Raw genomic sequence first — 20,223 nt, forward strand, 5'->3', positions numbered from 1 at the left:
TGGATATCCATATATTTGAGCTAGCTAGCCTTGTGATGTGACTTCTCCTTATCCTCTGGCTATTAAGATTATATTTGTTTCGAATAGCATGATATAACTGTAGGTTTTATGAAATTGGTTTTGACACTTCGAAATGAACTTATTTGGATTAAAATCTCATAATTCATATTCTGTATTTAATTCTTATGTTCAGTCCAATTTTTGAATGAATATGATTTAAATTCTGCATAAAGATTATTTTAGTATGTTGTGCACCACTGAGTCCTAGTACTCAGCGATGGCTGTTATTGCTGTCGCAGATATAGAGACTAGAGGAGCAGCAAATTGAGCTGCTGAGGACAGAGGAGCGACTTACCTTGAAGTTATATCGGGTATATTTTATACCCTGACTGTAAGAATTTATTTTGATGTATGTAATGTATGTAAAGGTATGGACATGTAAAATTGGTCTTGAGCAGCTTGTATAAAGTTTGTAATAAATTTTAGTTTGAATTTCTTTTAATGTAAATTTTTGTAATGATGTATATAAATTGTTTTACCTTTAATGAAATATAAATGGAAATATTTTATTTTAATTTGAATGAAAGTGATTGATAGTATTTTGATGATTACTGAATTTTTGGGAAATTAAGAAATGATTGTTGAATTTTGAAACTTGAGAAATTGGTTGGGATTGTTGTGGAGTTGTTGAAATTGTTGAGATAAAGTATTAGAAGTGCTTTTTATAGGTATTTGAAGAACTATTTTCTCAAAATACAGACGGCACTCTGCCTAAATTTTTATAAAATTTATGAAAAAATAAAATGGGCCAAAAATTTTAACTAGTTTTCAACTTTGAATAAATGATTTTAATACCTATTAAAAAATGCTCACTACTTATAAAAGTAAGAAAATTGTTATAAAATTCCTTGTAGGGTACTTAATAAGTTATCGGTAGGTGAAGTTCGGTAGTTCGTTAGGTATTCTACGAGATCATGTTATGCCTTACAGAGGGGTAAGGTGTGACAGAAAGCCTCTGAAACAAAGGCTGGATTTGTTGGTGATAATCCCTCTTTACAATTAGTCCTGTAAAGTTGGATGGAACTAAATATTTGGCATGTTCTAGATCTTATCTACTGTTCATTCAGGCTAAAGGACTGCAGGGGTATATCACTGGAGATAGAAACAAGCCAGAAAGTACTAATTTTACCTGCAACCAATGGAGTCGGAGAACTCTCTTGTTATGTCATGGCTCATCAATTCTATGCAACCTCATATAACTCGTGGGTATTTACTGTTAGTGCCGCTACTATTTGGAGTGCTATTTCTCAGACTTATTCTCAAGTTGGGAATAATGCACAAGTTTATGAGCTTAGGAACAAGGTTCATGGAATGAAACAAGGTGAGTTGATTGTTGCTCAGTATTATGCGAAATTGAGTGGTCTATGGCAATAGTTGGATTTCTATTAGACTTTTAGGCTTCATGTCCAGCTGATATAGTTAAGTTCCAGAAATTGGTTGAGAAGGAGCGCATATATGATTTTCTTGCTGGGCTAAATGTGGAATATGATCAGATTCGGGTCCAAGTGCTTTGTAAGGATCCTTTGCTCAGCATAAGGCAGACATACTCTTATGTTCAGCAGGAGGAGAGCAGAAGGAGTGTCATGATCAATTCTACAGCTGTTGATAAGGCTGGACTAGCTACTAACTCCTTACGAGAATAGTCATATGGTCCATCCGATAAGGATCACTTGCATTATGACTACTGTGAAAAATCTCAGCACACTAAAGAACAATGTTGGAAGCTGCAAGGTCGCCTAACTAAAGGGCATGGAGGAAAAAGGATGGGCTCTGCTAGATCACAAGCACATGTATCTGAGGCTATGAGTGTTTCTGAAGATACTGTTATCACTGGGATATTTTCCAATGAAGAGGTACAGACTCTGAGATGATTCCTATCACAGCTGGAATCACAATCCACTACAGTTGCCTCTTCTAACTTCATCAACTCAGGTAATACTTTTCTTGCCAATCATAATAATTCATTTTAGGTTATAGATTCTAGAGCAAACAAACATATGATAGGCTCTTCGAATAAATTTATATCCTATTCTCCATGTTCAGGCAAAAAAAAAGTTTGCATTGTGGATGGATTCTTATCTAATGTTTTTGAAACAGGTTCTGTTAAATGCACTCCTACTATAAGTCTTAGTTCTGTCTTACATGTGTCTAGCTTTCCTGTTAACCTTTTGTCTGTCAGTTCTATCACAAAAGCTCTCAACTACAAAATTGAATTTTTTTTCCACTCACTGTGTGTTTCAAGAGTTGATAACCAGGAGAACGATTGGTAGTGGTAGACTATGGGTGCTGAGGAAGAAATTATTCAGTGGCATAGGAGATGTAGAAAGAGATGATTGTCCTTAATTTCAATTAATCTGTACATGGGTACATATATACAATTGATTCCTATAATTGTGTTCTACTAATTAGGAAGAAGTCATAAATAAGAAATCCTAAATAGGAATACAGAATACAGAATATACAGAGAAATAATATAGTGATTGACTTTCCATAACACTCCCCCTCAAGTTGGAGCATAGATGTTAATCATGCCCAACTTGTTACAAATGTAGTCAATCCTAGCTCCATTCAGAGCTTTTGTGAAAATATCTCATAACTGCTCTCTAGTTTTGATGTGTTCTGTTGAGATGATCTGTTGTTGAATCTTTTCACGAATAAAGTGACAATCAATCTCAATATGTTTGGTCCGCTCATGAAACACCAGATTAGAAGCAATATAGAGAGCAGTTTGATTATCACACCACAATTTCGCAGGCGGGGAGATTTTAAAACCTGTCTCATCTAGTAATTGAAGTATCCACATTACCTCACATACTGATTGTGCCATGGCTCTGTATTCAGATTCAGCACTAGATTGAGAAACTACACTCTACTTCTTGCTTCTCTAAGACACTAGATTTCCTTCAACAAAAACGCAATATCCAGTAGTTGACCTCCTGTCAACCTTAGATCCAGCCCAGTCGGCATCTGAAAAACATTCAACATTCAAATGCCCATAATTACCATATAGCAAACCTCTTCCTGGAGCGCCCTTCAGATAACACAAGATTTGTTCCAAGGCTTCCCAATGAGCAACAGTTGGGGAAGAAATAAACTGACTTACCACACTAATGGCATAAGTAATGTCAGGACGAGTGACTGTAAGATAATTTAATTTTCCTACCAATCTCCTGTATCTTTCTAGATCTTCAAACAACTCACTATCCCCTGCTAACAGTTGTAAAGTTGGAGTCATTGGTGCACTACAAGGCTTAGCACCTAATTTTCCTGTCTCTGTCAATAGATTAAGGACATATTTTCTTTGAGATAAGAAAATACCCTTCTTACTTCTCATAACTTCGATGCCTAAGAAATACTTTAACAATCCCAAGTCTTTGGTCTGAAACTGGGTTTGGAGGAAGGTTTTAAGAGATGAAATACCTGCAGAGTCACTCCCAGTGATGACAATGTCATCCACATAGACTACCAAGAGAATTAGACCAGCCTCAGATTGCCTATAAAATACTGAGTGATCACACTTACTCTTTTGCATACCAAATTCCTGTACTGCTTCACTGAATCTCCCAAACCATGCCCTAGGACTTTGTTTCAAGCCATAAAGAGACTTCCGAAGCCTACAAACTTTACCCAACTCTCCCTAAGCAACAAACCCAGGTGGTTGCTCCATATACACCTCCTCCTGAAGATCACCATGAAGGAAAGCATTCTTGATATCCAATTGATACAGAGGCCAATCATATGTAGCTGCTAAAGAGATAAACAAGCGAATAGAAGTAAGTTTAGCTACTAGAGAAAAAGTGTCAGAGTAATCAACCCCATATGTCTGAGCATATCCTTTTGCTACAAGGCGTGCTTTTAACCCAGCCACAGAACCATCAGGATTTATCTTTATTGTAAATACCCATTTGCAACTAATAGCTTTTTTACCAGTGGGCAAAGGCAACAGTTCCCATGTACCATTAGCATCTAAAGCCTCCATTTCCTCTTTCATAGCATCACACCAGCCAAGATGAGATAGTGCCTCACCAACAGTATTAGGGATAGGAACAGAGTCTAAAGAAGTAACAAAATACCGAGAATAAGAAGACAATTGATTATAAGAAATAAAAGAAGAGATAGGGTAAATACATGAACATTTACCTTTACGAAGAGCAATGGGTAAGTCTAGATCAGAATCATGATCAGTATGAGGTACAGGATCTCCCAACGAAGTAGCTGGTGGAGGATCTGAGTCAGGAATCTCCAATCTCCTGAAATAAACATGAATAACGAGAGGTCGAGTAGGTATAGAGACAGAAGGAACAAGCTGTGGGAGAGGACTAGACATTGGTTGGACAGTATATGTTAATAGATCATCCTCCTCCCCCTGACTCTCATACACAGATGATTGAAGAAAAAATAGAATGGACTCAAAAAATGTGACATCTGCAGAAACAAAATAATGATTAAGAGTAGGAGAGAAACAACAATACCCTTTTTGGAGCCGAGAGTATCCAAGAAATACACATTTGAGAGATTTTGGATCCAATTTAGTAACCTGTGGACGAACATCACGCACAAAATAGGAACAAAGATTTTTTAGGAAACAAAGCAGTATAAGGAATATCTCCATTAAGGACAGAAAACGGCATACGATTGATCAAAAAATATGCCGTAGAAACTGCATTCTCCCAAAAGTGTTTAGAAACTTTCATCTGAAAAGAAGAGCACGAGTTACCTCAAGAAGATGCCGATTTTTTCTTTCGGCCATGCCATTTTGGGATGGGGTATCCACACAGAAAGACTGATGAAGAATGTCATTTTATATCATATAAGACTGAAATTGTGCTGAAAAGTATTTTTTGGCATTGTCACTTCTTAATATGCACCCAGAAATATTAAATTGAGTTTTGATTTCATTACAAAAGGCACAAAAGATAGAAAATAACTCATAACGATTCTTCATTAAATATAACCAGGTAACACAAGAGTAATCATTAACAAAAGTAACAAAATAACAAAATCCAGTTTTAAAAGTAACAGAATAAGGACCCCAAACATTAGAATGAACTAACTCAAAAGGGGATGAAGCCTGTTTATTGACTCTAGACACAGAAGGCAAATGATGATGTTTTGAAAACTGACATGACTCACATTCTAGTACTGATAAAGACTGAAATTGAGGACATAGCTTCTTCATGGTAGACAAAGAAGGATGACCCAATCTACAATGAGCTTCAAGAGGTGTTAAGGTACTGGAGCAAACAAGCGACCGCAGTACATGATTTTCCAGAATGTAGAGACCACCTGACTCGCATCCTCTACCAATAATCTGCTTCGTCGTAATATCCTGAAACAAACACTAGTCAGGAAAAAAGGAAACAGAACAATTTAAGGTATGAGTAAGTTTCCTAACAGAAAGTAGATTAAAAGAGAATTTTAGTAGACATAAAATAGAAGATAAAGAAATTGACAAAGTCGGGTTCGTAGTTCCAGAACCCATGACATAAGAAGTAGAACCATCAGCTAAAGTAACAGTAGAGGAAGTGAGATTAGACTGAAAAGCAGATAGAAGATTAGAATTACCTGTCATGTGATCTGTCGCATCAGAATCAATAATCCATTTGGATGAGAAAGACACAAGGCATGTAGTGGATTTACCTGACTCAGCGATCGCAGTGACAGGGGAATTGGTAGGCTTTAGAGATGCCTGATACTGGGAAAATTGTGCAAAATCCTCTGCAGATACCAAAATAGTTTTCTCAGAGGAAGATACTGTAGAATTCTCTGCTGCCATATTTGCCATCTGTGATGGCTGATTTTTCCTCTGAAGTTGCGGACAATTATATTTTGTATGGCCAGGCTCATGGCAATAATAATAAATGACTCCTCTTGAGTCCTGATTAGAAGTAGCCTCTCCATTACACTGATTACTTCTGTTGCCTATAATTCCTCCTCTACTTTCTCTTCTATTACCCTATTGTCCATTTGGATTACGGCTAATAAGAGCACTACTGGCAGGCTGTGAAGATTGGGTACTCTCTGTACGAAGGACCCGTGTGAACGTTTCATGCAAAGAGGAAATCTCAGAACTGGAGAGAATCTGAGATTTAGCAGTCTCATACTCTGAAGGAAGGCCTGCAAGAAAACTCATAACAGCCAGTTGCTCCCGTTGGGCCTGCTGAACTTTCACATCAGGACTAAAAGGCAATAATACATTAAGTTCCTCATATACCCGTTTAAAATCCATAAAATAAGTTGTGAGAGACTTATCCTCTTTCTCAACACGGTAGAATGCCTTACAAACATCATAAATATGGGAGATATTCCCTTTATCAGAATACAGAAAATCTAAGTAATCCATCAATTCCTTAACAAATTCACAATGATTAATTAAACTAATTACTTCACTGTGAATCGAGTTCCGAGTCTACAAAAACAACCGAGTATCCTCCCTTAGCCAAGTTTGTCGTGTATCATAAGTGGGTGGATCTTTAGTAAGGTGATTATCCTTATCAATGCTACGCAAATAGACCCTAACAGTCTTACTCCACTCCAGGTAATTCGAACCATTAAGTTTGTATTCCGTGATCTTAGTCATCACCGGAATCACATCAGAAATAACATTCTTATTGTCTGCCATTTGTTGAGACAAAGAAAACTAACCGAAATGCTAATCCAAAGTGCTTATAGCAGCAAAATAACAAAAAATCACAAATCAAGCAAATACCAAAATAGGATCTGAGAGCCAAACCTTAGAAGTCCTTTAATGGTGTACTGGATCAGGCAACAGCACACAGTGGTGGAATGAGGGGGTTGAGGCGACGCCGGCGATGTTGATCGGGGTCGAAATAGCCGGTCAGTAGCCAAGGTCTCTCCTGAGCTGGGTGGTGAGAACAAATAGTCACTCTAGATTGATGACCTGCTCTGATACTATGTAAAAAGAAACGATTCTCCTTAATTTCAATTAATCTGTACATGAGTATATATATACAATTGATTCCTATAATTGTGTTCTACTAATTAGGAAAAAATCCTAAATAAGAAATCCTAAATAGGAATACAGAATACATAATATACAGAGAAATAATATAGTGATTGACTTTCCATAACAAGAGACTTGAACATCCTTCATTTACTATTTTAGAAAAACTTTATCCTCTTTTGTTTAAGCAATGCAAAACTGAATTGTTAGTATGTGATGCTTGTGAGTTTGCCAAACATACTAGATAATCTTATCCTGCAATAAATAATAAGGCTTCAGTTCCTTTTATGACTATCCATTTTGATGTATGGAGGCCTACTCAAACTGTGTATTTATCAGGTTATAGATGGTTTGTGACCTTTATTGATTGTTGTAGTAGGTTAACTTGGGTATATCTGATGAAAGGGAAAAATGAAGCATTTTTATGTTTTTAGCTGTTTCACAAAATAATTAGCACCCAGTTTGATACTCATGTTAAAATACTAAGAACTGATAATGACACAGAGTATATGAATGGAGTTTTTCAGGAATATTTGAAGTCACACAGAATTTTGCATCAGACTAGTTGTGTTAACACTAATGCTCAAAATGGAGTATTTGAGAGAAAAAAATAGACATTTACTTGAGGTTGCTAGGTCTCTTATATTTACAGTGAATATTCCCAAACCTTACTGGGGGAATGTAATTCTTTTTACTGCATATCTCATTAACAAGATACCACTCTGGACTTTGGATTTTAAGAGTCCTTTAGAGGTTTTGTAAGGTAAAAATTCATATACTGTTCTTCCAAAGGTCTTTGGTTGTGTTTGCTTCGTTCATCAGCCTAATAGGGGGAAGTTAGAACCTCAAGCCCTCAAGTGTGTCTTTGTTGGTTATTCTAGTACTTAGAAGGGGTATAGGTGTTACCACCCTCCTACTCGGAAATATTTTGTGAGCATGGATGTTACCTTTAGGGAATCTAAATCTTATTTTCATCCACCTCTTTAGGGGGAGCATAGAAAGGAAAAAAGATGTATCTTTCCCTTCTTCTTTGTGCTCTCCCTACTTTTAACTTCAAAGGAAAAATTTGGGTCTAAAGCCTATACCTAATAATGATACTTAGGGGGAGTCACCTAAATCTTGAGGGAGACTGAATGGACCAAATTTGAGAATCTATACTCGACGGAACAAGACAGATATAGCCATCGAGCAGGAGACTGCTGATCAATCGGAATCTTTGGATTCAATTCATGAACATCCTGAGGTATATGATGAGTCTCCTTTGCTTTCTGAAGAGTCTAATTTTAATTCTCAGTCTACTCTTCCTTCTTCTAATAATGATCTTGATATTCCTATTGCTCTCAGAAAAGGTGTTAGAACCTGTACTAAATATTCCATCTCTAACTTCATTTCCTATGATTCTTTGTCTCCATCCTATACAGCATTTCTATTGTCTGTTTCCTCTATTTCTATCCCACAGGATTGGAAGAAAGCATGTCTTGATCCAAAATGGAAGGCAGCTATGGTGGAGGAGATGAAAGCTCTAGCAAAGAATAAGACATGAGAACTTGTTACTCTTCCAATGGGGTAAAAGCCAGTTGGATGCAAGTGGGCGTTCACTGTGAAACATAGACCAGATGGTTCAATTGAAAGGTATAAGGCTAGGCTGATTGCAAAAGGCTTCACACAGACGTATGGGGTAGATTACCAGGAAACGTTTGCTCCTGTTGCTAAAATGAATACCATCAGAATTTTACTATCATGTGTAGTAAATCTTGAGTGGAATTTACAACAGTTTGATGTAAAAAATACCTTTCTACATGGTGATTTGGAAGAAGAAGTATATATGAAAATCCCTCTAGGGTTTGAGAATGGGAAGACCAAAGGAAAAGTTTGTAGATTGAAAAAAGCACTGTATGGTTTAAAACAGTCACTTAGGGCATGGTTTGACAGGTTTAGTAAGGCTATGGTTTCTTTTGGATACTGCTAAAGCAATGCTGATCACACCTTGTTTATAAAACACTATAGGAGTAAGATCACTCTGCTTATTATCTATGTGGATGATATTATGGTAATTGGTGATGATAGGGAAGAAATGATCCATCTAAGGGAATAACTAGCACAGGAGTTTAAAATCAAAGATTTGGAAAGGCTAAAGTACTTTCTTATAATAGAGGTTGCCAGATCAGATAAATGAATCTTTATTTCTCAAAGGAAGTACATACTAGATCTGTTGGAGGAAACAGGAATGCTAGGTTGTAAACTAGCAGAGTCTCCCATTGAGGCAAATCACAAATTGCAAGCTGGAGTTGGGGAATCCGTAGATATTGGGAGATATCAGAGGTTGGTTGGCAGACTAATTTACCTTTCGCATACTAGACCAGATATAGCATATGCAGTGGGTCTAGTGAGTCAGTATATGCATGATCCTCGTGAACCTCATTTGAAGGCTATTTTTCGCATCTTGAGATACTTAAAATCTGCACCTGGGAAAGGACTTCTTTTCTCAAACATGGCCATCTTCAGATTAAGGCCTTTACAAATGCAGAATGAGGTGGATCTCTTGATGATAGAAGATAGATATCTGGTTATTGTACTTTTGTTGGTGGTAATCTAGTCACTTGGAGAAGCAATAAGCAAAATGTGACAGCTAGATCCAGTGTAGAGGCTGATTTTAGAGCAATGGCTTAAGGTATTTGTGAACTATTGTGGTTACGAAAGTTGATGGAGGAATTAAAATTGCTGAAAACTAGTGGTTTGTCCCTGTTCTATGATAACAAAGCTGCCATCAGTATAGTTCACAATCCAATTCAACATGATCGGACCAAGCATATAGAGATTGACAGACACCTCATAAAAGAAAAAGTTGTCAATGGTTCCTTAAGTATCTCTTACGTAGGGTCGAAAGACCAGTTAACTGATGTGTTCACTAAGGGATTAAGTTGTAAAGGGTTTCATATCCTAGTTTGTAAGTTGGGCATGTGCAACATACATGAACCAACTTGAGGGGGAGTATTAGAATCCCTCAATTAGTGTAAATCCCTTAGTTAATGTAAATTAGCTGTAAATTAGAATATAATTAGGAATCATTGTATTTATTGGCTATTATTAGTTTCCCAGTTAGTCCTAACCTTTGTATATAAATTAGAATGCTTGTAAATCATTTTAGAATGAAGAAATATAAAAGAAAATTTTCCAAATTCTCTGTTTTCTACAATGAGACATTTTTTTAATAAAAAAAAAACTCATTTTCAATTAATTATAGAAAAATCTCACAGATCATAGGCTTCATAGCTCAAAGAGATTTCCCACAAGCAAAGCTTCCCTACAAACATTGCAAAAAAGGGAAGCATAAAGTATATGCACATCTCGCTAGCATATAGGTTGAACTTCTTTGTTTCCTGAAATATTATAATTTACAAGCTTATAAAAGTAACTTTAGTGAAATTCAGTCCAAAAATAAAATGCTGGAAAAAGTAAATAAATAACTACCTTTGAATTCCTTGTGCTTGGCAGTATGGAAATCACTGGATAATTCCTGTCATGCAAGGGGAGTAAACGCTCTATGCTGGCTAGCCCTCTCTACATCAAGAAAATATGAAGACGGAGAAGAGTTTCTAGTTGATAATAGAGTAATCAGAAGTGCAACTACCACCAATGAAGCCAAAACTATTAGAGCTATTGCTAGCCCACTCATGCCATTGTTCCCATGTCCCCCAATCTCACATTCCTTATGTTTTGCAGAAATAGGTTTTGCGCCAGGTGGCGGAGAAGGAGCTGGCCCTGATGACCAAGAATTTCCTCCAGTTCTTCAAAAACTATAATGACATAGTCAGAGAAGCAACTTCCAAAGAACTTTATCTTCAAGCAAATACAGCTTTATAGCCACTTACTTTATGTTGTGAATGTTCTCCAACTCATCAAGAACCCAGCCAGTGAACTTGTTGTTTTCAACATTCCTGCCAGCATAACATTGGATTCGGTTTTTAACCTTTTTTGGTTTCATTTGACCAATAGATTGAATAGAACTTCATCATTTTTAAGACTTCCCAAGTTTTTCCACCCCATGGACCCAAGAAAGATGCCTTGTGATTTTACTCAAGTATGGCACCACAAAAACAAAATGCGTTATCTGTTATCTGTTTTTAAGAATACTTTTTCAATGAAAGGGATAAACCTACTCAGACAATAAAGAACTGAAAAATGAAAAGTAGGCACTGAATTGTTAGTTGAACTAGAAACAATTGAGAAGATTTAATTGAATTTATGCCATTGGTCTACTTACAATTTATTAAGAGGACGACTTGCAAGGACATTTATTGAACCAGTGAATTGATTGTTTTGCAAATGCCTGTAAGTATGCATAGTTGTCATAATAAGAAACTCAGAAGATCGAAATTGATATCCTTTTAGAGCTTCTTACAATGTGTTAAGGATTTAAAGTGATGCAAAGCTCTGTGGCAGATTGCCTGAAAGAGAGTTGTAGGATAAATCCCTCTAAGCCATCTCACACGTCAGTCAGCAATTCAACCTTCACCTCTAGAGGAAGATTTAGCGAAATCACTATACGTCATATTCCCAATAATTTCTACGAAACAAAATTTAAAACTAGTTTACAGTTTTTTTTTTTTTAAATTTCAGTTTCTCATATATAAAAATGAGGATTAGCTGAATTGTATACCACCAGCCAAATTACATGAGTAAGCATAAACCTTGACACATTAATTCCCCCACATTTTGCTCAGCAAAGAATTAGTGTGGTAGCATATCACCAATTGACATGTAAAACTGGATTTCCAGTGAATATGGGCATGTAATGAAATGTTTACAAAATCTAAATTGATCAAACATAATATTAAATCAGAATACAGCATTTCAAAGAAGCTGCATTGATCACTATTTATGTTCTGACAACTATGATATTCTCTGCAGAGAGGAAAATTTTATTGGAAACATGTGGTTCAAAGAAACTTGCAGGAAAAAGGACCCATCAAAGCCCATCTTCAAAACATACATGACTTCAACAAACATACATTTAATCCATTATATAATGTCTCGATGCAGTGACCACTTCTTTAAGTTAAGATAATGAAGAGGACAACTGAAAAATACAGCTACAAAACGCTGCAATGTTATTGTTTGGCTATAGGGGATCCTCAATTCCATTTGTCCAGCTTCTTTAATAGCAGATCAATAGATAATGCAGCATCTATAGGTTGATAGAACCCCTAGATTAAATTGAAGTCATTGTAAAACTGTTGCTATACAACTTTTTTTTTTGGGTAAAAGTTTCAAAATGCTTTTAAGTGAATAGATATTCAAGGATTTGAATACAAATTATGAAATGCAACTCACTAGTGCAAATACATCAAATAAAGACATTGAATCCATAATTTATTTCATTAATATCAACTAATGCAGTAACTAGTGCAAAGTAAAATGGATACTAAAGATACCTAACTAATGTTATAACTGCCAAAAGGAGTCATAAATGTAGCACAAAACAAATGTAATGCTTTTACAACATATTTGCCTTGTTACAATGTGAAATCAAACTATGAAAAAGGAGTTCTGAGGGATTCAGTTTGAAAGAGGCTAAAAATGCAAGAGAAATGCTTTCTAGGGAAGTGAAGATTCTAAGTTGGTAACAGCATGAGAACGTACATAACACAACATAACAACCATTACAACCGTTATCTTTTGTTTTCCTGCCCATTATATATAGGGTATAACAGTAACAAGGCATTCAAAATCCATTAAATAAAGACCGTGCATATTATTGTCTTGCCAACACTAGTTCTACTGGAACTTAGTTTAACTCGAGAAAGCATTTATATATGATCATAAACTAGTTACAGTCAGCTGTAAGAATCTGTTACACATAGGAGAAAAAGATATAGAAATAGGGATAATAATGGGCATATGGGCACGTGAGTAGAGGGAAGTTGTTGCTGGGAATCTGTTGAAGTAGTTATTAGTAATTAGAGGGAAATTGTAAGTAGTTGTGGTTGTTAGAGGAAGTTAGAGCAATTATAGGAATTGGAGGGAAAATTGTAAGTAGTTGCAATTGTTGAAGGAGATTAGAGCAGTTATAGGAATTGAAGGGAAATGCGTATAAAAAGGATTTAGCTTACTTGTAATTGGCATTCTGAATTATAGATGAATAATACTACTTCTCTTTTCTCTTCTTATTGATCTTCCTATCTTTTTTCTCTCTCTTTTCATCTCTACTCCATCTATCTTTCTTACTTCTTCTTCTTCTACTGTCTTTTAGGGTTTCTACCTAACATTTGGTATCAGAGCTTGTGTGTGGGTGGGCTTGATCTAGAATTAGATTGTTGAGAGTCGCAAGGCATATCTAGGTTTGCTGTGGTGGGTCTAGAGGCTGTAAGAATGGTGGATCTAGAGGAACAAGTTAGGGTTCTTCATGGGGATTTTCGAGATAACAGAAGGGATGTGGAGAAACTTAGAGGAGATATGAAACAGGTAAGTGAGGAAATTAACAAGAATGCTGAGGAATCTAATAGAAATGTTATGGAATGTAAACAAGCAATTGAAGGATTGGCATCTACAGTGGGAGGATTAGCTGCTGCTGTAGGAAAATTGCTAGAAAGTAGGGGCAAAGAAGTGGATCTTGGGGAAAAAGATTCTAATTTGGGAAGTGGGGAAGGATTGTTACCTATTCCAAAGGAGTTGGTTAATGGGCAGAATGAGGGTTCAAGTATTTCCAGTTCAGCAATGGATTCAGAAAAATTCCAGAAAATGCTGCCTAAAATTGAGTTGGTGGCCTTTGAAGGGGGGGATCTGAGAGCTTGGATTAGGAAATGTTGTAAATATTTTGAGGTTTATGAAGTTCCAAAGGAAAAGAGGGTTGCAATAGCAAGTTTATATTTGATTAAAAAGGCTGATGCTTGGTATCATAACTAAATTAGGGGAAGACTCAGTCCGTCCTGGGAAGAGTTTGAGACAGATCTATGCAAAAGGTTTGGGAAACAAGGATTGGAGGATATTGTTTAAGAGTTTATGAAAATTAGGCAAGAAGGATCTGTTAATGTTTATCAAGACAAATTTGAAGATTTAAGGGTATGTATGGAGAGGTTTTGCCTGCATTGGATGAGAACTATTTCTTGTTAGGGTTTATAGGGGGTCTTAGGGATGAAATTAGGCCAATAATGAGGATGTTTAGGCCTACTAATCTTGCTTATGCCTTCAAAATAGCAAAGTTGCAAGAACAATTATTGCAATAAGTGGTAGGTTATCTCCTAAACCTATTTTCAGTCCTTATAAACCAATTTCTTCCAATACCAGTCTGCATTCACTCAAAATAACCCATCTCTAACTTATAAAACTTCTCAATTGCATTAGAATTTTCCCTATCAACCAAACCTCCAAATGATAGTTCACAACCTAAAACCATCTCTGCAAATTCTGCAAAACCTACTTCAGTTGCAAGTACCAATTCTGTCAACCAAAGCACAACCAGGAACAGTCAACCAAACCTTGGCTTTAATTCTAAACTAGCTAGAACCTATTATAGATGTGAAGATAAATTTTTTCCAAGCCACCAATGTAAGCCTAAAACAGCACTAGCTACGCAATTGGAGGAGCATCATCAGGAGAGTGTGGAAGAGGCTGTAGAGGAAGGAATAGTGCTTATTGTAGATTAGGAATTACATGAGGACCAACCTGAAATGACCCTTTCAGTTCATGCAATTGAGGGTAATCAGGGTATAGACACTATCAAACTTCTTCGGAGATACAAAGATAGGCAGCTAGTGATTCTTGTAGATAGTGGTAGCACTAATACATTTTTGGATGAAAGAGTTGCTAAGGAATTAAAGATTCCTCTGTTGCAAATTCCTCCCTCAGTAGTGAGAGTAGCTGATGGTAGAACAATAGCGAGTTTTACCATGTGTCCTATTTTTCATTGGCAAGTCCAGAAGCATCAATTTTCTTTCCTTATGAGGATTTTAGATTTAGGTAGTTTTGAGATATTACTTGGAATGGATTGGATGAAGAGTGTTAATCCTATACTATTTGATTTTGAATCATTAAAGATTTGTTTTCATAAGGATGGAAATAAGGTAACATTACAAGGAACCGAGGATGGTGGTGAATCTACTCTATTGTAGGAATGTGTTAGTTTTGGGAAATTAATTCACAAGCAAGGACATGATTTTCAATCACCTCTCTTTTATGTGGAGCAGTTGGCACCATCTGCTACAGGTTCTTTTTTACAGTAAGAGAATTTCTTGTGTTCAGAATCTAAAGGTACTATACATCGTGCTATTCAATCTCTTCTTGATAAATACCACCATGTCTTTAAAGAACCATCTTCCTTGCCTCCTTTTAGATCCCATAACCATAGTATTCCATTACTGCCAGGCACAAAACCTATTAATGTAAGACCATACAGGTATCCCCATTACCAAAAGACTGAAATTGAGAAACTTGTGAATGATATGTTAACCTCAAAAGTCATTCAACCAAGCTCTAGCCCATTTTCTTCACTAGCTCTTTTAGTAAAGAAGCAAGATGGAACATGAAGATTTTATATTGATTATAGGAGATTGAATGATAGTACTGTCAAAAATAAATTCCCTACTCCTATGATTGAGGATTTATTGGATGAACTACATGGTGCTAAGATGTTTTCTAAAATAGATTTAAGAGCTGATTATCATCATATTCGTATGGAGACTGAGGACATTCTAAAAACTGCCTTTAAGTGCCAAGGGCATTATGAATTTACTGTTATGCCCTTTGGGTTGACTAATGCCCCTGCTACATTTCAAGGGATGATGAATCACATTCTAAGGAATATCTTAGGAAGTTTGTGCTGATTTTCTTTGATGATATTCTCATTTATAGCTCAGATTTAGAATCTCACTTAGAGCATTTAGAAGCTATCTTCAAGGTGTTGCAGGACCAACAACCCTTTGCTAAGAAGTCCAAGTGTTCTTTTGAGTAGGATCAGGTGGATTATCTTGGCCATATCATCTCTAGAGAAGGTGTAGCTACAGATCCAAAAAAAAAAATACAGTCCATACTCTCATGGCCTATCCCTTCTTCAGTTAAAGGGTTGAGGAGTTTTCTTAGCCTCACGGATTACTACAGAATATTTATTAAACAATATGGTGTTATTTGTAAACCATTAACTGATTTACTTAAGAATGATGAGTTTAATTGGTCTTCAGCTGCTCAAAAGGCTTTTGAGTCACTTAAGGCAGCTATGTCTTCAGCACCAGTAGTATGGGTATGGGCGCTGTTCTGCAACAGCATGGCCATCCTATAGCTTATATTTCAAAAGCTTTTGGAGTGAGGAATCAAGCTCTTTTAGTCTATGAAAAAGAGCTATTGGCCATTACATATGTTGTCTCTAAATGGAGACATTATCTGGAATAGAGCACCTTTTATATCAAGACTAATCATGAAAGCATCAAATATCCATTGGAGCAGAGACTTCACACAAATTTGCAGCAAAGAGGAATTTCTAAGTTGTTGGGGCTAGACTATAAAATTCTTTATAGAAGAGGCAGTGATAATAAGGCTGCAAATGCTCTCTCCATGAGGCCACATTTTGCTATTCAAGGGATTTATGCATTTCATTCTGTAATTGTTCCAACTTGGAAAAACCATTTGATTGCTAGCTATGAGTAAGATGATAAAGCTAATACTTTAGTGGCTCAACTTTCAGTAGATGCTGCTGCTCATTCCAAGTATCAATTGAAATAAGGGCTATTGTATTATGAAGGAAGGTTGAATGTGGGCATTAGTGGGGATTTAAGGAAGAAACTGATTGCTCAATATCATAATAGTGCAATAGGGGGCCATTCTGGCATGCACAACACTTATTTGAGATTGCAAAAGCATTTTTACTGGCCTGGTATGCATTCATATGTGTTTCAGTGGGTGCAACAGTGTGATGATTGTGCTAAATGCAAGGGAGATAATTCTGCTTATCCAATGTTGTTGCAGCCCCTTCCATTGCCTTCTCCAGCTTGGCAGCACATCACCATGGATTTCATTGAGCAACTTTCTAAATCAAAGGGCAAAGACACCATCTTGGTTGTAGTTTGCAGGTATACTAAGTATGGCCTTTGTCTGGCTTTGTCTCACCCTTTTACAGCATCTACAGTAGCTCAGATTTTCCTGGACAATATTTACAAGCTGCATGGGTCCCCTATCTCTATTGTTACTGATAGAGATAAGCTGTTCGCTAGCTTATTCTAGAAAGAATTCTTTAAATAGTTGGGAACTACTCTCTTTTATAGTAGTGCTTATCATCCTCAAATGGATGGGCAAACTGAGCATTTGAATTAGTGCTTAGAATCCTATTTAAGGTGCATGTGTCATCATCAACCTTAGTTTTGGAGTAGGCGGTTGCCTCTAGCTGAATGGTGGTATAACTCTACCTATCATAGCTCCATAAAAATGACCCCTTTTGAGGCCTTATATGGGTATTATCCCTCTGCTTTCCCTATTCTTTTACCTATTAAAACTCCAGTTCAGGCAATTTGAAGCAAGCTAGAAATAGGATGAAGCAACTAGCAGATAAGAAAAGAAGTGAACGAGAATTTCAGGAAGGTGATTGGGTTTTTTTGAAGCTTCAGCCTTATAGACAGAGCTCTTTGGCATTAAGGAAAAACTTGAAGTTGGCAGCTAAATTTTATGGGCTTTTTCAAGTTTTAAAGAGAGTGGGGCAGGTTGCCTATAAGCTGCAGTTGCTTGAAAATGTAGCTATCTACCCTGTATTTCATGTTTCTCTCCTTAAAAAGAAGGTAAGAGATAATGTGGTGCCTCAAACACAGCTGCCTACTATGCATGAGAATAAAATTATTATGGCTCCTGCTGGTATTTTTAGCACCAGAACTGTGGAGAGAGGGGGTCAGCAAGTAGTCCAAGACTTGGTTAAGTGGACTAATTTGTCTGATGAGGAAGCCACTTGGGAAGACACAAGCTTTCTACAGGCCCAGTTCCCTGACTTCCAGCATTCTTGGGCTCAAGAATGCTCTCATGGAGGGGGTATTGTTACATATAGGAGAAAAAGATATAGAAATAGGGATAATAATGGGCATATGGGCACGTGAGTAGAGGCAAGTTGTTGTTGGGAATCTATTGAAGTAGTTATTAGTAATTGGAGGGAAATTGTAAGTAGTTGTAGATGTAGTTGTTTTAGGAGGTTAGAGCAGTTATAGGAATTGGAGGGAAAATTGTAAGTAGTTTCAATTGTTGAAGGACGTTAGAGCAGTTATAGGAATTGGAGGGAAATGCATATAAAAAGGATTTAGCTTACTTGTAATTGGCATTCTGAATTCTGGATGAATAATACTACTTCTCTTTTCTCTTCTTCTTGATCCTCCTCTCTTTTCTCTCTCTCTCTTTTCTTCTCTACTCCATCTATCTTTCTATCTTCTTCTTCTACCTTCCGTTAGGGTTTCTACCTAACAGAATCATTTTCCCTTATTCTGCCTAACCCAGTAAGTTGAACTCAAATTTAAACTAAAGCCAATTGCAGCTGATAGAATTCAGCTAATCCTGTGAAACTTAGTTTAGCAGGTCCACTCACATTGACTTGTCAGGTTGGAGTAACAGAAAGAAAAAAGTAAAAAAGAATAAAACAAAATGAATTGAGTCAAACAAACTCACACAGAGATTTCTAAGTGTCAAGTATTAGGAAGACATTTATAGTGTCAAAATATAATGTTCATAGACAAGGTCTGCAGACTTACAAGTAAGCTACATTAGGAGGAAGCTGATATGGTATATCATTGTTGAGATTGTTCTTACTCATATCACTGTACTATGACAAAGAAATATAAAGCCTTGAGGTTACGTTCTTTCAGCATAAAAATATAACATGAATGTGAGCACATAGTTTAGAAGGTGGGCCTCACAAGTAGGTGCCAGATTTCAAGTTTGACAACTGGTAGCCCATTGATCCAGTAAGTTCAAGTTCAGATAGCTTTCTGCAAATATTTAAGAGAAAATAAAAAATAAGGCATAATTCAGTTATGCTAAATACGTGAAATTCTTCATAAGAGATAATCAAATAATTAAATGTAACAACATTTCAATCACAGCTAAGCCTGAGCATGTAATTCCTTCCCAAGAATTACCAAAAGGGTCACCACCACTTGATTTCCAGCCGCTCAGTTGTGAAGGAGAATTTAAGCTGGTAAACATCACATTAAGAGCAGAAACTGCAACATACATAGAAAATATCAGAATATTGAATTTAATCAACATATAGCAATTGGGATTGGCTCAATGGATACACTAGGAGGTGAGGGTCCTTGTCCAATCCAAGAACTGGAAAAAGAGATCTACACGTAAGCATAAACTGTTCATTTTATTCATAAAAAGGAAATTTAATCTAATTGTAGTAGGAAATAAAATTTTGACATGCAACTTCCTAAAATGAAAGGATTCTAAACATATTGTTTCCAAGAGAAGTGCAATTACCTACTTGGTAGAAATATTACATCTTTATTAGCGTAGGGCAAGTTGGCGGTAGTTTGACAGTGTGATCATATAGATCACGTGATATTTCCTGTAAACACTAAACATGCATTAAATTTCCCAGTACTTGTGATGAATCTTAACAATCAAAGGGAATGGAAAACAGAGATGTAAAAATTTTATTCAGCAACCAATAAAATTGCAATACAAATCGGCAAAATCTAGAGATGTAGAAATAGGAAAATGAGTGCATGTACCATCCTGGGAATTAGTCTTGGCATGGACGAAAGTGGCCAGGATACCAAGGGAGACAATCAAGAACCCTACAAGACTCTGTTGCATTTTCCGATAGCAAAACAAAACAAAAAAGGAAGAAGAAATTGAGGGGAAAAAAAAAAGAACAAAGAAAGAAAGAAAGGTGATGTGTGGGTTAGTTTTGTAAAGACAAGAAAATGCAGCATTAGCAGCAGTAGCAGAAAATCAGAGGAGGGGGTAGTATATGAAGAAGATGCTTCAGAGATGAGGCATGGACAAAACAGCCCCTCCCAGATGGAAGAAGGAATTGAATATTTCTTTCGTTTTAAAAATTTTTTCCATTTTTGGATTGATGTTTTCAGGGGAAAGGTGACTATAATTGGAGAGGAGAGGACAACTAAAAATAGAGAGAAAGTGAGAGTCCCATTTGCAGAGGCGCAGACATACAGTGAGAGAAAGAGAGAGAGGAAGAAAAGAGGAAAAAAAATAAAAGAACAGAAAAA

General features: G+C 36.4%; 1 protein-coding gene across 1 annotated transcript; it reads left to right on the forward strand.

Moving 5' to 3' along the window:
- The first annotated feature begins 9,251 nt into the window (after positions 1–9,251).
- LOC131175465 (uncharacterized mitochondrial protein AtMg00810-like) lies at positions 9,252–9,620 on the forward strand. The gene has a single exon (XM_058139854.1). The coding sequence runs from the start codon at positions 9,252–9,254 to the stop codon at positions 9,618–9,620; it is 369 nt and encodes a 122-aa protein (XP_057995837.1).
- Positions 9,621–20,223: the final 10,603 nt, after the last annotated feature.

The sequence above is a fragment of the Hevea brasiliensis genome, chromosome 17, assembly GCF_030052815.1.
Source record: "Hevea brasiliensis isolate MT/VB/25A 57/8 chromosome 17, ASM3005281v1, whole genome shotgun sequence".
Classification (NCBI taxonomy): domain Eukaryota; kingdom Viridiplantae; phylum Streptophyta; class Magnoliopsida; order Malpighiales; family Euphorbiaceae; genus Hevea; species Hevea brasiliensis.